This window comes from Poecilia mexicana, unplaced genomic scaffold, assembly GCF_051168715.1.
Source record: "Poecilia mexicana isolate PSO_F unplaced genomic scaffold, ASM5116871v1 scaffold_18, whole genome shotgun sequence".
NCBI classification, from domain to species: Eukaryota; Metazoa; Chordata; class Actinopteri; order Cyprinodontiformes; family Poeciliidae; genus Poecilia; species Poecilia mexicana.
The window spans coordinates 515,936-534,194 of record NW_028263387.1 but is presented as its reverse complement, the minus strand read 5'-3'; the positions used below and the strand labels follow the sequence as shown (position 1 = coordinate 534,194).

The following is an 18,259-nucleotide window of genomic DNA, read 5'->3' as shown; positions in this document are numbered from 1 at the left end:
GGGTGTTCCAGAATCCTGTTTTATTTCAATAACAACTTAATCTAAATCAAAACATATCTTTTTATACAATAAGCAATATATATGACCTTATTAATCAGACAAGGTCATATAAAACTGTATTAAAACAGATGTTTTAATACGATAAGGGATATATGATGCATATTTAACAGATTTTTTATACCATAAGCATTTTATGATGCAGATTTAACAGATGGTTGTGTGTGAGCATTGATTTATTGATTTTTGATATGGACGTGGCAATTTAATCCATCAAACTTGATTAATTAAAATTTGTCATAAGCTTTTATCCTTATTTTTTATATTTCTATAACATATGTGACCATTGTTATTGTTTGGCCATGTTGTGAGGAAAGATAACCAGAGAGGTGCTGATTTTTACATTTGTTCAGACATCTTTTACTTGTTTTTTATAAGCTCAACTGCTTAAATACGTTGATTTGCAAAAGAGAGCGCTTGGAGAACAGCTGTTTTGCACCAACTATCCCTCCCAATACGGAGGCACAATGCCTACACTGCCCCCTATGGGTGTGACATATTTAGAACAACACACAAAAGTGTAATTCAGCGGCTTTATATGGATGAACACTTTTTAAAAAAACTGATCAGGTGTGGACGAGATTATTTTATATATAATAAAAACAACATCTCTGCTACGTCGTTTTAAAAAGACCCAGCTACAGGTGGACAAGGCCTAAATTTCAAACTACCTTGCAAGCGTTAAAAACACGGATAAATTACAGAATAAATATACAAACCGCTTGCCATACAATTAGTTCTCTCAGCAGTTGTGCAGTTTGTGCTCTGTGGGTGCTTTCAGCAGTGGGCCCGCATCAAGAAGACAAATGGGAGGATTGTGGACGGCTTCTGAACGCGTCATGACAGTGAGGGGATTGGACTGATTCGGACCTGCGTCCTTCTGCAGAACAGACCCCGCTGTATGAGTCGGGGGACAGGACTGCTTCTCTGAGCGGAACTGCACCGGAGTTCTGCTTAAGTTCCCGGGCGGAGCAGCTGCCGCCTGCCTGCAAGCCACATGGACCCTTCCCGCTGCAGAGCATGCTGCTAGCGCCTGGCGATTGGAAGGAGAACCGTGAGGCTGTTCATACCACCGAACCCGAGCTCCACGCGCCGCTGTCTGCCTCCTAGTCATGCGCACAGACCACCTCCGTTGAGGATCCGAGTCGGGCTGAAGCATGTTCCTGACCTTCCTCCTCAGCTTCATCGTTCCTCCGGTATGGAGCGTTCACATGTCGTGGGAAAACTGGAGGACCGGGCTGCGCAACGGAGGAGATGAGTTCGAGCCGCCGACCTCCCAGCCGCACATCGTCTTCATCCTGGTGGATGATCAGGGCTTCCGGGATGTTGGATACCACGGCTCCGAGATCAAAACTCCGAATTTGGACCGGCTGGCCGCACAGGGGGTGAAGCTGGAGAATTACTACGTCCAGCCGCTCTGCAGCCCGTCCCGGAGTCAGCTGATGACCGGCAGGTAAAAACCTACCTTGTAAATGAAAACTGATCCAGTCTTCAAGGAAAAGTGTAAGACCTTATTTTTTAATTCATTGCTGAAGTAAAACTATAACATGAAATTGATCCAAGGGACCAATTAGTTACTGTTTCTGTCGATACATATCACATAAAAAATTATATAGTATTTTTTTTCTCTATCAAATCAAGCCTCAAACATACAGAAAATCTAACAGATTCTAATCTTCATTTGTTTACTTTATTATACCAGGGAAACTTTTTAAATTCCAAATAGAAAAAGTGAGAAGAAAAATCCCTCCAACTTTGATACTTCAATGTGATTTCAGAGAGAAAATAGCAGCTACATGCTGCTGAACAAATGCAACTGATCACCATCAGTTATCTGCTCAGTTTTGGTGATTTGCTAGACTGGTGTTTACAGGTGTCTGTTCACTCTGTGCCAAAAGTGGAAAAACATCAGCAATGAGTGGAAAGAAGCAACCATTATTGCTCATCAGTCTGGGAAAGAGGATAAGGCTGTTTTCAAACCATGAGGTCCATCATATTATCTGCCAGTCATCCCAGAACTGGATGTCCCAGGAAATGATTCACCCCATGCAGTACTCAAGAAATTGCTAGAAAAAAAAGAAAAGATGCTTGATCTACAAACCTGAGTTGGCATGTTATAAATGTTAGAGTTGTCAACAGCTGCAAATAAAATAAATTGTTTAAAATACTTAAATAAATTCACCTAACTTAGACATAAAACATGCAAAATACTTGCAAGCAAACTGCAGCAGCTACTGAGTCAAAAGGACAACTGATAAACCTGCAATCCGTAAAACAATATTTAACAGCAAGGTTCTCTGTACCATAATTATTAGTCAAATAAATCTCACAACACTGCTTATATCAAATAATGTCAAGAAAAAAAAACATTTATTCTAAGTCAAATGCAGGTTGGATCAAAATAAACTTACGAAAGTTTATTTTAGTAAGTTACTTAAAGCTTAAAGTTACTAAATCAAAACGTCCTGAGAGCAGGAGATTGATTATTTTTTCAGATTGTCTTATGTTAGGACAACGAAAGTTTTAATACATATGTAAAATCTTTTTTTGTTTTTTTAGAGGTGTGCCGATCGATCGGCCACCGATCACAATCGGCCGATTTCTGTGAAAAAGTGTATGATGGGTGATCGCCAAAAAGATCACATTTATCTCACTTCGCAGCCTGTGTGTGCAGCTCATCTCCTCTTTCCTTCACACTGCTCAAGCGCGCAGCAACAAATGCTGTCATGTGGAATTTTAACGCTGTGAGTGAGTGGGAACGTTCAGCAAAACACCTGATTAGAGCATCCCTATCTTTTTTTTTCTTTTTTTTTTGTATCTAGGATACATGCTTTAAGCAGATGTTCTGTGTGAGAGTTCACTGCCAGGTGGAGGTTGAGTGGTACTACATCTGTGAAATATTACTACCTGTAGCGCGTAGCAGCGATTCAGTAGCAAGAGCAGAACCAGCGTCTTGCACTGCTAGCTTGTTGACTTAAATTATTTTTCGGGTTATTTGTTTAGCTTTCTGACCGTGATGCTAATCCGGGTGAGTGTTTGTAGCTGTGCGCTGCTTTAGCTGCTGCCTGGCTGATCCGGATGTCTTTTGCTCCTGCATTGAGCCTCCATGTAGCCAAACTCCGTCAAGTGTTTGTTTTTGAAATGCCATATTAAATTCGTTGTGTTGATGCATTTTGACGTGCTTCACTCCCGAGTTATTTCTTTGGTGGAACACGCAAACCTCCCCATTGACTCTGAGTGGTGAAATTTCACACAGCATCTCTTACTCAGTAACTTAGGATATACGAGGCTTGTAAGATTAATAGTCCATCCATCCATTTATTTTCTTCCACTTATCCGGGATCAGGTCGCGGGGGTAGCAGCTTCAGAAGGGAGACCCAGACTTCCCTCTCCCCAGCTACTTGTTCCAGCTCTTCCGGGGGAATCCCAAGGTGTTTCCAGGCGTTCAATATCCAGCCGAGAAACATTGTCCCTCCATCGTGTCCTGGGTCTTCCCCAGGGCCTCCTCCCGGTGGGACTTGCCCAAAACACCTCACCAGGGAGGCGTCCAGGAGGCATCCTGACCAGATGCCCAAGCCACCTCAACTGGCTCCTCTTGACGTGAAGGAACAGCGGCTCTACTCTGAGTCCCTCCCGGATGACCGAGCTTCTCACCCTATCTCTAAGGGAGAGTCCAGCCACCCTGCAGAGGAAACCCATTTTGGCCGCTTGTTTTTGTGATCTTGTTCTTTCGGTCACGACCCAAAGCTCATGACCGTAAATGAGGGTAAGAACGTAGATCGACTGGTAAATCGAGAGCTTCGCTTTTTGGCTCAGCTCCCTCTTCACCATGACGGACCGGTACAGGGCCCACTTCACTGCAGATGCTGTGCCAGTCTGCCTGTCGATCTTCCACTCCCTTCTTCCCTCATTCGTGAACAAGATCCCCAGATACTTAAACTCCTCCACTTGGGGCAGGACATCCCCCCCTACCCGGAGAAGGCACTCTACCCTTTTCCGACTCAAGACCATGGCCTCGGATTTGGAGGCACTGATCCCCATTCCGGCCATTTCACACTTGACTGCGAACCACTCCATCGAGAGCTGCAGATCACGACCTGATGAAGCCAACAGGACCACATCATCTGCAAAAAGCAAAGATGCGATCCTCAGGCCACCAAAACGGATCCCCTCAACACCTCGGCTGCGCCAAGAAATAAAAGTAATGAAGAGAATCGATGACAAAGGGCAGCCTTGGCGGAGTCCAACTCTCACCGGAAACGAGCCCGACTTACTGCCAGCAATGCGAACCAGACTCTGACACCGGTCATACAGGGACCTGACAGCCCGTATCAAAGGGCCCGGTACCCCATACTCCCAGAGGACTACATCAGGGTTTCCCCCAGAAAATTTGCTCATCCCGCTGGTCGGGGCGCCGAGGCGTTCCACAGGCGGTCCACCGTGTTTTTCTATTGAAAGATGTTAAGTAGACAAGAAATGTAAAAATATTACTGGGTACTTACATGTTACGGGAAAAAAATCGCCAGTGAAATGCTATTTATACCCAAAACTAGTCTCAAAAACAACAATTAAAAAAATACAATTAAAATGAATATCAATATCAATTATTTGCACTTCTGTTTATCCAAATTAAGTCAGTGGCTTCATGAGGCCCCCCAGGGCTTCAGGGCCCCATAAATGCTAATAGTTTAACACAAAGCACAGATACATGAATGTAATATTTGTTTATTGAGATGATCAATGTTGCTAAATTTGATTTAATGGTTTTTAATTCATGTACATTAAATGTGATTTAACGTACATAAACATACATTTCAACAAACATAAATTAAAAGATTTTAAATTGATTAACATTTAAATATAAGATTTTAAAGAGCTGGCAAGTTTACTTTGTAGAAGTTCAAAGAACAATATTCATAGTTAAACTGTTTTGTTATTTTTCCTATTAATTACCGTTTTTATTTATTTCAGTAACGCAATTTCAGTGTTTTTTGGGTTAGTTAGTTTTAGTTAACTAAAATAACCTTGATTTCAACCACAACCTTCTGTTGTTCACTGTTCTTATGTTCAAGAAAGACACAGAGAGGGCCTAGTTATGAAGTGGAAGGAAACTGCCAGAATGTTAAATATAAATATCTGAAAGGTGTACAGCGGCAGGTCTTTTGAGGATGTTTTGACCAATGTTGAACATCTACTATTTGACAGTTTTCTTCCAAGTCTCCAGGTGGTCCATCCTCTCTCTGTGTTCAAAGTTTAGAATAATGTTGTAGAACCTGACTCTGCTTTAATTCTCCACAGCTTCCTCCATGTCCTGTCTGCTGGGTTCCTTGGTCTCCATGATTCTGTTTGTTCTCTAATGTTCTTCTAATGTAATGTAATCTTCTCACTTTCTTATTTTCTACAACTTTGTGTTGTTCTGTCATATAAATTAAAATTACATGGCATTGTGAGGTAGCTTAAATGCTTTTGTGAGGCTCTGTATTTTTATCAGCCGTCAGGAAGTTCATGGTGCAAATCTTTAACCTACCTGTTTTTCTTTTGGCTGTGCTGATGAGATTAGAGACTTAAAAGCAAAGCTTTTCTTCAATCTAGAGCTGTGCTGTACAACCCACTGCCCACCCACCATCACTTCCCCATGCAGAGAAAGTGAAGAATGTGTCTGACATTGTGAGACCAATATTTCTAAGTGGTCCCTTTTCACATCCCTGAACTTTGTAAAATCTAATTAGTTCACCTTACTTAAAGAAAATTATGCAAACTTTTTGTCTCAAAAAACCCACGAGAAAACCTCATTCATTTTAAGTTAGCAGTACTAAATCATGTAGTAAAACTAACAAAAATAAAATAAGTTCATGTAACTTATTTTTCATGCAATGTTAACTTATTTTTTTAATTTGTGTGGACTGCTTGATAAAAATGTAATCCCACCTAGAATGACTAAATACTTGCAACTTACTATTTACTCATTTTTCAAGGTCACTAAGACAAACCAATTTTCTTGAATGAGTCCTTTCTCCCTCTCCATTCCACTTATTTTTCCTTTATTTTATTAAGGTTTTATTAGCTTCTGTCTGACCACTCTTTACTTAGGAGTGGTACTGAAAATGGGTAATGAGAGAGGGGGCAGACATGCAGCATAAGGTAAGGTAATTTTATTTATAAAGCACATTTTCAGCAACAAGGCAATTCAAAGTGCTTTACATGAATTAAAAGGAAATACAAACAAAATAAACCAAAGGAAAGAAAAAGAAGAAAAAAAGCAAAATGACTAATCTAAATCCTTTTCTGGTGTAAAGTGAGTAGCTACAGTTTCTAAAAAGTAGTAATATAAAAGTAATTAAGTAGTGACTGTTCTTGTTAAGTATTCAAGTCAGGACCTGAACCTTTGACAGCCGCGTCAGGGACTAAGGCCTCCATGCATTGGTTGTTCTTTACCCTTGAGGTTCAGAAACTAAAGGTTCAACATTTTACTGAACATAAATGAAAATGCAACATGGACAAGGCACCCTGGATTCCACATGTTTGGAAGGAGAGCAATGAAATTCCTAAAGCACAAAACTCTGGGTTTGATTTAGTGAACAGAGAGGAGAGTTGAAGAGTTTATTTTCTTAAACTTGTTTATATCTGCTCACAATGAGTGTAGATTTTAAAACGGAGACCTTGGTAAGTAATGTATTATCTGGCAGGCATGCTTTCTGTACAGTAGAGTTAAAGGGGACTTATTATGCTAAATTCACATTTAGCAAATTTTTGTACTTCCATTTGATGTTTACCGCTTCTATAAATAAGTGCTTGAAAAACCCACCCAGTCATTTTTTGACAATAAGTTTGTTTTTTGGTGTCTAGAAAATAAACCATTTCAAAAATCTCCCAACAATCAACTGTCACTTGTTACTTAGCAACCCCAACTGAGCCCAGCCCATCACCTATCGACCCACCCTAAGCTTCAGTACATTTACTCATCTGGTTTTACCCTGGTATGGACTGTGTGAGGGCTGCTGAAAGAGACACGTGTTTTATTGTTGATTTGGGATCCAGAAACCTCTTGCTGCATTTTTGTTGGTTGAGCATGAGGCTCCACTTTAGCTTTTCAAAGATGTACGGTGTATAATTGTGCATCTGTTTGCAGTAATTTTCACATGGATGTATAAATGTTGAGTTGGGGGCGTGGCGAGGAGCAGCTCATTTGGATTTAGAGTGACATGAGGTCCTAAAACAGCTCATTCTGAAAGGAGCTCAAAATAGGCACAACTGATCAGACACAAAATGTGATGGACATGTTTTGTAGAGCCCATGGAAAATCCTAAGGTGTTTGAGGAAGCATAATAGTTCACCTTTAACAGAAGGTGATGTTCATTTCACTGAAGGACCTGCTGAATGGAGTGCAGAACAATAAGTATGTCAAAGAAAGAGTCAGAGCTCAGAAATGGCAAGGAAATAACAAACAGCTTTGCCAAAAAGAGGAGACAAAATGCTCTGGGGCTGACTGATGAAATGCAGAGCTGCTTATCTGAACCACATGTAAAGAGGATGTGGAGCAGAGGGCCAGCCTGTAGGTTTGTTTAGGAGCTTTTATAAACAAAAAGGTTGGAGGAGTAGAAAGTGAACTTGACTTGTGGATTTGAGTGTACAACTAACGTGAGTGATTTGAAGATAATGATGTGATTTCTTGGCAATATGGAACGGTGCGTGTGTAAATAAACTGGCGAGATGAGCGTGATTCCAGCTGCAAGAAAAGCGGAAGTGCTGACTCTGACATGCGATAAGGCACTGAAGTGAGCCGCCAGCTGTTTCTCTGCCTCGTAGTCTCCATGGGTTGACTACAAGATGAAGAAATGATGTAACGATGCTCAGCACTGGGCTACAGCTACCCTCCCCTGCCATGGATACTTTTGAAAGAGCCGTCCAAAATAGTCAAGTGAACATGTGGGGCTACTGCAGTAAAGGAGAGATGATGTCTGAGGGCAGTTATTCAGACAGCATCCATCAGTTTATAATCCTGAAAGTAAACAGTTGGACCAGTTACCAGCATCAAGATGGATACAATTCAAACAGCTCAAAAAATGTCCTTCATACTATCCTATGACTCAGGCTGGGCATAGAGTAACACAGTGCCCTCTTAGCTGGCTGAAATACGCATCCTCCAACTTACTTTTGCTAAAGGAAAGATCATTTCCATTGTTTGGCAATATTTTCCATTAGAAACAACTTGGGGTATTTTCAGTCCTGGTCATCTGGTGGAGTTGGCTTGATTGGTGACCAATGACTTCAATGAATTTCCACGACTGATTATGTTCCTCATTCTCCCATCCACTTCATTGTTCTCTACATTCATATTTCAATGGCCAATTATGAACTCATAAAGCATTCTTTTTCCTCCACCGGCCCTGATTGGCCCAGGACCACCAACTTCCAAAACATTATTCCCATGATCATATTGATCATATTTCCCCCACTCTTCATCCAGCGAGGTCTCCTGATGAGCCATGAACGGGGGTATCACGTTCTGATCTGTTTTGTGAATTACCTTGTGAATAGTTTGTGGTAATAAGGAAGATGTAGAGGTTGGAACTAGAACATCTCAGAACGGACAAATTCCTCACTACAGATGGTAGGTTCCTTTTGCTGATCACTACAGACTGACAGTCTTCCCCTCTGTGCTGTTTGGACTTTAATATTTTTCAGAGTTTTTTGCTTCTAGCAAGGACGAGTGGATAGAGGCATTTACTACATCAGAACTTAGGCAAATGTGTGTCCATCTTCTTTTTCTCACATTAACTTTTTTTTTCTTCTTGAAATCCTCAATCGTAAAAACCTTTTTAGCAAAACTGAGGACAATTTTTTTTTTTTTTTTTCCATTTCTGTCAACCTTTTCAATACAATAAAAATGCAGATAAAATAGCATTGATGGAAGTTTGCTACTGTCAAGACTTTGGCTTTTGGGTTGGGATTTTGTTTTGTGCTTTTCTGTTTAATAAATTATGTTCCAGTTCACTTTAGTTTAGCCCTTCATGTTCATTGTAGTTTCATTATCTGATGTTACTTATTTTGGTTAGATTTGTCTTGTTCTTATTTTCCTTCTTTCAGTCCCTTGTACTGTCTCTGTTTTATGTCGTTACTCTTGGTCTAGTTGTTATTGACTGCCAGAGTTTACTTCTGTTCTTCCTTAGTGATTCTAGTTAAGTTTATCTCTCTGTCTAATTCTTTTGGTAATTCTAGTTTGTGTGCTCCTCAGTTCTTATTAGATTAGTCTTGTTCCTGTTCTTTGTTTTCTTCTTATGTCTTTAATCATGTTTCTTCTTATTCTTAGTGTTAGAATTATTTTGTTGTGTAATCTGTCCAGCTTCTATGTCTCTTTCTCGCTCCTCGGCCTGACTCCTGCTGCAACTACTCACACCTGCAATCAGTTAGCTCATCAGGTCAGGTCTGTTGTTTCCACTCAGCCTCACAGTATTTAAGCTTCTCATTCCCTGTCGCTAATCACCAGTCTGTCTCATCACCTGAACTACCTGTATCCCCTCGTGTCTCCAGTTTTGCTTGGTTCTTGGATTTTCTCATTCCAGGGACTTTTGTAGGTTGACTTGTTCATTTGTTCTTCATTAAATCCCTACACTGAACTTCATCTCCCTGCCCACTTAGTCACATACATTATGGCAGTGATGTGTGTCTTTGCATGAAACAAATTCATGAAGTTGTGATGTATCTTTAATTCTCTTCCAAATTTAATCTAGTGCTCTGCTCAATCTTGGTACCATTGATGTACATTTCTCCATTTAAGACACTGAAATAAATCTAAAATATTCTAAGAAGCTGATGAGATATGTGTCACTTTACACCAAACAAACTGATTTTTAATAGAATTCATCTGGTTATGCAAGCCAGAAACAGTGGATAGTTTCCCAGTCAGGCCCAAATTCTACGAATGAGTTGCAAATGATTGTCTCGTTATTGCTGAGTTTGGAACATTTACACAAAGCTTATTTGCTGTATATATTTGCAAACTTTTGTCTTGTCCATGGGGAATAGGAGCCTGTTTGATTTTCTTCTAAATTTAACTTGCTTTCTGACAACTAAACTAGATCTTGGTTTTACCTTTTTCACACACCACAAACCTCAAGAGAAGGCAAAGGAGATTTAGAACAAGGTCAAAGGTTGAGGAGGCAAGCAGTTCTTTGTCTCCAGGGTGTCTTGCTTTTATTTAAAGCAGATGTAGGGAGTCAGACAGAATTTAACATTTGCTTCTAAAAGCTGCCTCAAGAGTTCCTGTTTGTATCAATGAACTCTCATGCTAAATGTTCTTGATTAATTGCAAAGGGAATTAAAGTAAGAACAGAGAACTGGCACTCGTCTGAAACAGAGGCTATGCCAGACCTCCTCTTTGTTTTTCACTATGAAAGGAAAGTTTACCTGTGTTATCCATAATTAGGGTTCTGAGCCAGAGCCTGCAAAAGCGAGCGGATGGCTAATGCAAAGGATGGTCATTCACCTGCTCCCAGCAGGGCAGGAAGTCTTATTGTTTTTATTCAATTTTTTCCATTCTTCTTCTTATGTTTCTTCGCTGAAACTCGTACTGCAGCCCAGCCCCTAAACTTATTACAAGTTTTATTTGGTATCTAAGTTCAGTAGCCACACCACTACTCAAAAACAAATATTCAGGCATGTTCACCTGTATGTAGCACTATGGTAGAAAATATGCGTTCCAGGTTATAACTTGAAAACTGCAAGTCCCCTTAAGAAAATTGAGGTGGGCAATGTTTTCTAGAAAGCTTGTCCAACAAATGAACCACTGTGCAAAAGACAGATGCTGAGAACTGGGACACACTTTGCACCAGTGATGGGAATTTCGGCTTGTTCCAGAGTCGGCTCTTGTGGCGCTTCTCCCAAAAATAGAGCTGGTTCTTTCAGCTCCAAAACTGCTCTAATATCATAATCACCTGCAGACCCATGTATTGATTTATTTTGGCAAGTAGGAATATTTTATCTAATAAATCCTTTTCTTCCCTATATGAGAAGTCTTATACTTTCTTAATTTTATGTATTTGTTCTGTTAAGAAAACAGACAATCTTACTTTTGTATATTAATCAAACCTTATATATTTGACAAAAACAAATGAACTAAAGTAAGGTAACTTTTGTACATGCCACTTTTGAAATGCAACAACATTTAAACAGTATTTGTTCAATTAAGTGTTTTTTTTTGTTTTTGTTTTTTTTTGTTTTTGTTTTTTTTTTTGACAGTGAAAAGTTCTTGGTGTAAGGATAGTTTTACAAGGTCCTGTAAAACTGATCAAACTGACAGAATCACTGCTTGGGGTCAATATGAGCCAACAGACAGCTTCTTTTCTTCCTGCTGTGTTAGGGAATACTTCACTGTATTTATGTCTTCATCTTCTAATGGCTTTTATCCTTTGTCTTTTTTCAAAGGTATCAGATCCACACAGGCCTGCAACATTCTATCATTCGAGCCACCCAGCCTAACTGCCTACCCTTGGAGAATATCACTCTCCCCCAGAAGCTCAAAGAAGCAGGCTACTCCACCCACATGGTGGGGAAGTGGCACCTGGGCTTTTACAAACGTGGCTGCCTTCCCACCCAACGAGGTTTCGACACTTTCTTCGGATCCCTGCTTGGAAGCGGCGATTACTACAGCCACTACAAATGCGAAGGCCCCGGCATGTGCGGATATGATCTGTACGAAGGGGAAGAGGCCGCTTGGGAACAGGACCGTGGTTTGTACTCTACTGTGATGTTCACTCGAAAGGCTGTCAGCATCTTGGCCAATCACGATCCCCACAAGCAACCCTTATTTCTTTACTTGGCCTATCAGGCGGTTCATTCCCCGCTACAAGTTCCTGCTCGCTATCTCGAGCGGTACAAGGGAATTCCAAACCCACATCGCCGAAAATATGCCGCTATGGTTTCCTGTCTTGATGAAGCCATTCACAACCTGACCTTAGCCCTGAAACACTTTGGTTATTATGACAACACAGTTATAGTGTACTCCACAGACAATGGGGGTCAGCCATTAGCTGGTGGAAGTAACTGGCCCTTGAGGGGGAGTAAAGCCACCTACTGGGAGGGGGGCATTAGGGGAGTAGGTTTTGTTCACAGTCCCCTGTTAGTCAAAAAAGGGTCAAAATGTCAAACATTGGTCCACATAACTGACTGGTTTCCTACTCTGGTGACTCTTGGGGGAGGCACCTTAGATGAAGATCAAAACCTAGATGGATATGACGTCTGGGAAGCTATTAGTGAAGGTCGTCCATCACCTCGCCTAGACATTTTACATAACATCGACCCAATTTACATTAAAGCCAAGAATGGCTCTTGGAAGGCGGGATATGGATTGTGGAACACTGCTGTCCAAGCTGCGCTCCGAGTTGGCCACTGGAAGCTACTGACGGGTGTGCCAGGCTACAGCGACTGGGTGCCACCACAGACGTTCTCCAACCAACGACTAACCACTCGCCACCATAATGAACGTGTGCATTGGGACAGGGGTAAATCCATCTGGCTGTTCAACATCACAGCTGATCCTTATGAGCGAGTAGACTTGTCTCAGCAATACCCACACATAGTAAAGAAGATGCTGATGCGGCTAGTCCAGTACAACAAGACCGCTGTGCCAGTGCGCTACCCTGCAAAGGACCTGCGCTCCAACCCGCAGTACAACGGAGGAGTATGGGGACCTTGGTACAAGGATGAGAAGCAGGAGCGGAACGAGGAGGAGGAGAGATATAATAACTTGTTTATAAACCATTTTGGTAAAAGAAGGTGGAAAAATAAATCAAGGAATATAAAGTTAAAACGCAAAGCAGAACATTAGCTTAAAGGATTCATGAAGAAACCTCAGATTGCCTTTACTCAGGTATTAACACTTCTTGTTTTAGAACATTTTAACTCCAGGCAGTCTAAACTGGACTCCACTAAACACTACGGTGAGAAAGTGTTTAAAGATTTCTTCTGTTTTAGTTTTTTTTCTGACTTAAAAATTTCAGATCAAACATTTTAATACCACACAGAAGTAACTTGATTAAACAGAATAGGCAATTTTCAAATGATTATTTAATTTCAGAGAAAAAGCAAACCAAACCTGACTAAAGATATGTTTCCATCAAGGTTTTTTTTTTTTTTTTGCAATGTGAAGTATCACATTAGAAAAGGTTGATGGAAATGGCAAAATTTTAAATAATTTCCTCAATTTCAGAAAAAAAGGTTTTTTTTATGTTTGTTTGAGATGGTTTTTGGCTTTTCCAAAAAGAGTTGATGTGTAAAAGACAGAAGCACATTTGCTTGATGAGTTCTGAAGTAGTAAGCGTCACCATCCGCTGAAGGGTCTGTCCTTACCAGAGGCATGAAACAAGTAAAATGTCAAAATCCAAACCTCCAGCTCGGAGGGAAGGACTCTCCATTTTTCTGAGATGTGTGGTTGATGCTAGTTAGCAACCTCTACATCTTGTTTATTACAGCCATGTGTAGCGTCAACATCATGCTTTGTGGTTGAGTCACTGCAAACCAGTAGATGGAAACACATTTAATTTTCTTTGACTTTTTTGCAGCATTTTAAAAGTTTGCATGACATCTGGATGGATGTGACAAAAAATAATTACCCTCCAAACTTAATGACAGGTTGTGATGGTAACAACTGCCACTTTATGCTTTTCCTCCATAGAACCATGTTGCTTTGGACAGTTTTTCCTTTTATAAACAAAATTATAATTTATTTACTTAGGTTATATTTGCCTCATATGTGTTCAATGACACCAAATATACAATTGTAACAAAATAAATAAAAAACAGAAGAACTCTGTAAGAGAGTAGATTCTTTTTCACAGCACTACATAGTGTGTAAGATGTGCTGATGGAGCTTTCGGGATGCCTGATGGTGACTTTGTTCCGGCACTGATGCCATGTCTAGACAGTGGAGTATTTTTTTTATTTTTTATTTTTTACAAGAATCTATTGCATGACTGAACTGTTGTCACTTTTACATTCATGTTTCACTTATAGTAGAAAATACAACTTTTTTTTTTACTGTTGCCATAAATTTGATAGTAATGAAGTAAGACCCAGTCCTATCATGTTTTGTTCTTTGTGGTGCTATACTGTCGTGCTAGCTGATTTAGGAGTTATGTCATGTTTGTGTTCAAATATGTTGCTTGTTATATGCATACTTTGTACTTTAGAACGATAATGTTTGTTCTACTAGTTAGAAGTCTGGTCAGGCACCGGGCCAACCTGAGTCTAATTCGAGCAGCAAAATAAAGTCTTGGGCATTTAGCTTTTTGTCTTTACTATCTTTCAACCTATGTTTGATTAGTTTATTGCAGCCAGATGTTCTTCATTCCATTTAAAAAGGAATTCTTTTGTGGAAAATATGTAACAAAAGTTACCACAAGGCTATTGAGCACATAAATGTCAAATTCAGTATCCTTGGGGCTTAACTGTGATAAAGTGTTTGTTTTCTTCCACATAGACTTTAATATTGCCTTTTATTTTCTATTATGGCATGTTAAACAGTAACATGTTTAACAATGTTACTGTAAATCTTGCAGTTCATGTAAAAGAAGGAATGGAGCTAATTATATGGAATGATCACACATTTCAAACTGAAAAGCATATTACTTAGCATCCATGTCAACAAAGGCCGATCATTTACACCCAAGATATGCTTTTTGCTAGAGAATAATTAACAGGTCAACTACCTTGTTTGATGATGGCTTCGGTGTACTTGAATTAGAACATTTGTGTGTCACCTGCTGTAGGGTTCTGGTACTGTCTGAAGGATTACAGTACTTGGGAACAGGCTGAACAGCTGTGGGGCTTCCCCTTGGTCTGAGAGCCAAACTGCATACCACATCTTTTCCATCCACTCAAACTGGGATCCCCCAGATAATGATTTTTCCTTTGTGCCAAGTAATGACTTCAGCCAACTCGTACTCTGCCTAAGCATTTAGTCAGAACATGTTTAACAATGTTACTATAAATTAAAACAGTAATGGTTCATTTTTAGTTGAAAAATTAAAGTTAAAGGAAAACATGAGATTCTTTCTAACTTAGGCTCTCTGGAGAGGTTTGTAGCACGTTGTGTCTTTCATTCCGTAGCTACACCTATTTTCAATCAAGACACCACTTAAACAGAACCTGCATGACAAAGTCAAGGGTACCAAAAGATTATCAAAAGCAAGACATCATGCTGAGACGTTGAGAAATTCAGGAACAAATAAGACAGAAAAGTAACTGACCATCAGTCAGGAAAGGATTACCAATCTATTTTGAAGTCTTTGGGACTCGACTGAACCCACACATGATTAAAACATTGAAGAGTGTTGTAGGTTCCCAGGAGCCACCGGCCAGCTAAAATTATCCCAAGAGGTCAGTAAAGACCCCACAACAGCAACCAAAGCACTGCAGGCCTCTCTTGCCTCAATTAAGGCCAAAGGTCATGTCTCCACCATTAGTGGAAGCATGAATTCTGCTGTCGACCAAAACATCCTGTTGGTGACCTGAAGCTGAAACCAACTTGTTCTACAACAGGATAATGATCCAAAACATCCTGTTGTCGCTTTCGAGACATCACGTGATTCTGCCCAAAAAAAAAAATGTTCCAACAAAACCAGTAAGTTCTGTGTGAATAACAGCAAGTCAGTTTATTCACTCAATTTAACAAATTCCATAATCGACTTACAAACACATTGTTTTACCACACAGATCATAACTGTGTGGATCGTGAGTGAATCAGGTCTCCAAAGAAGCTATGAAGAGCTTATGGAGAGCCTGGGAACATGTAATTTCATACATTTTTATTACACTACTAATAAAAACACAGCAAAAGCAAAAATGCATTCATCATACCATCCAAATATGACAGAAATTATGTTGCCTCTAAAATCTGTTACAGAAATCTATTAAAGGTCCTACAAGTGATCTCGAGTATTAAAACAAAGCAATTGAATCTTTAACTGTGGACCCTCCAAGCAAAAGTTTGTCTTGTGCTATTAAGTCTTCCATTTTTGTCAGATGTTTATTTCTGGCTTTGTAAGTATGCCATTAGTTTTATGCAAGTACCTCTAAAGGAAAATGGCTATTGAAAATGAAACTTATATATTGTATTCATTCAATTCATAAAGAATGAAATATTTAAAATTTTATTTCTTGTAATTTTGATGATTAAGGCTTACAGATGATGAAAACTAAATTCATTGTCTCAGAAAATTTGCTTTCAATGTTGTTCCTGGTGTCTCATCTTCCTCCTGACAATCCCCTATAGATTCTTTATGGGGTTCAGGTCAGGTTTGTTTGGTGGCCATTCAATCACAGCAACGTCACAGTCACTCAAGCTTTTTTGGGTACTTTAGGCCAGTGTTTCTAAACCTTGGTCCTCAAGACACACTGCACACTGTAGATGTTTCCCTGCTTTAATAAGCCTGATTTGACTGATTGCAGTTCAGAAAACACCTGTCAATTGAAATCACCTGGGCTAAAGCAAGGAAACACCCAAAACATGCCAGACGGTGTTCCTTGAAGACCAGGGTTGGGAAACAACACACCAAGTCCTACTGGGAATTGAAATCAGCCCAGGTAAGACACTTCTGGTGTAGTCTTTGACTGTCTCACACCAACACCAATGGTAAATGCTAAATAATATAAGAAAATTGTGAAATTAACTCTTTAAAGGTTTCTAGAAAAGGCTCTTCTTTGAATCATGGGGCCAAAAAACCACAGTCAACAGAAGACATGGATGATATTAAGAGGTCACTGGATTTTCTAGCTACAGAAGTTGCAGCAATGCGGCTTCATCACAAAGACCTTGTTAACAACATAAAGCACTTTGCCTTCAAAGTTAAGAAAAGGACAAGAAAATCACTAATCTGGAAAAGCGAGTGAATGAGTTGGAACAGTACAATAGAATAGATGTCGTGATCGTAACTGGTTTGATGGTGAAACCAAGATCTTATGCCTGCGCTGAGAGTTGGGACGAAGGAGGAAACACTGAAGTTGAAGCTATTTAATCGGAGCAACAGGTGGCTGGCTTTTTGGAACCCAAAGCCATCACATTGAAAGCTTAGCAAATTGAAGCTTGACCTTCCTTGAAAAGGAAAAATCCTGGAGTTAAACAAGCCATCATTCTGAGGTTTGTGTACCGTAAACATAAGAATGTGCCGACATTTGAGCTGAAAGGCTCAAATGTCTTCCAGAATGATCATCTCACTAGAAAAGCTAGCAAAGCTATTGTCAGAAAAGCTAGACAGTAGAGAAAGCAAAAGAACATTCAGGGCACTTGGAAAGCAAACTGCAAAGTATTTATAAAATTATTAGTAACACCCGAAGAATCAAAAGTGTTGATAATGATCAGATCCCTCAAGGAAATGGACAAACATGTTTGAATGGCGTGATGCGGCAAAGGAGGTAACAGGATGTTGTGTTCGCACAGGAACACAACATGGATATAGCTGACAGAACTGAACTAAGTTGCAACACTTTCATACAAAGAACTTATGAACACAGGCAATTAGAATGATCACCCTTTGAGTATAAAGAATACAGTTCTATGGATTTTGGCAGTGATTTGATTCGGCCATTAACTTCTTTTCCACCATGGATACCCTTGCCATACCGTAACAGTCATACCTCTCTGTTCCTAGACTTGAGTAGGTAACAACACAAGGGGGCACCTATTCCCTTTTCTTTTGTTGTGATCCTGTACCGGGTAAGAACTCTAAGAACTTTCCATGTTGTTGTAGAGAGGAGAAACCTTGGTGATGATGAGGTGCAGATTGGTGCAACTTTTGTTACTTTTCTCATGTCTGAGAAGCTCAGTACCATGGAGGTCTGGCTTTACATGGACGAAGTGAAGTAAAGAGAAAGTGTGGAATACTTCAACCGTGTATTCTGCTGATTTGGGTAAGCGTGGCTAACCACTGCTGCTAAGTCCTTCTCCAACCTCTCATTGCACCGTCACAATACAAACGAACAATTCAACTGCAGATTTATGACAAAGGAAAAGTTTTCAATTATACACTCTAAGGCTGCAGCTATCCCTGTTGCTGCTTCACCTTTTTGTACCACACTTTGTCCTTCCACTCAACTTTCAATGAATATGCTTCTATACATTAGTCTGTGAACAATGATCCTCTTTAACAAAGATCTTTTGTGACTTCCCCTCCTCATGAAAGGTGTCATTACTTGTGTTTCCATTACA

At 39.9% G+C, this 18,259-nt stretch overlaps 1 protein-coding gene across 1 annotated transcript; it reads left to right on the top strand.

Moving 5' to 3' along the window:
- Window positions 1–231: 231 nt before the first annotated feature.
- arsj (arylsulfatase family, member J) lies at window positions 232–14,337 on the top strand. The gene is made up of 2 exons (XM_014977490.2): window positions 232–1,510; window positions 11,482–14,337. Exons 1-2 carry the CDS (start codon window positions 1,215–1,217, stop codon window positions 12,881–12,883), a joined length of 1,698 nt encoding a protein of 565 aa, XP_014832976.2. The 5' UTR covers window positions 232–1,214; the 3' UTR covers window positions 12,884–14,337.
- The last annotated feature ends 3,922 nt before the right edge of the window (window positions 14,338–18,259 follow it).

What these genes read in the sequence shown, in the direction of transcription:
- arsj (XM_014977490.2), top strand. Translation starts at nt 1,215, where the DNA reads ATGTTCCTGACCTTCCTCCTCAGCTTCATCGTTCCTCCGGTATGGAGC. An exon ending in AGTCAGCTGATGACCGGCAG is followed by an intron (nt 1,511 to 11,481) that starts GTAAAAACCTAC and finishes CTTTTTTCAAAG; the next exon opens with GTATCAGATCCACACAGGCC.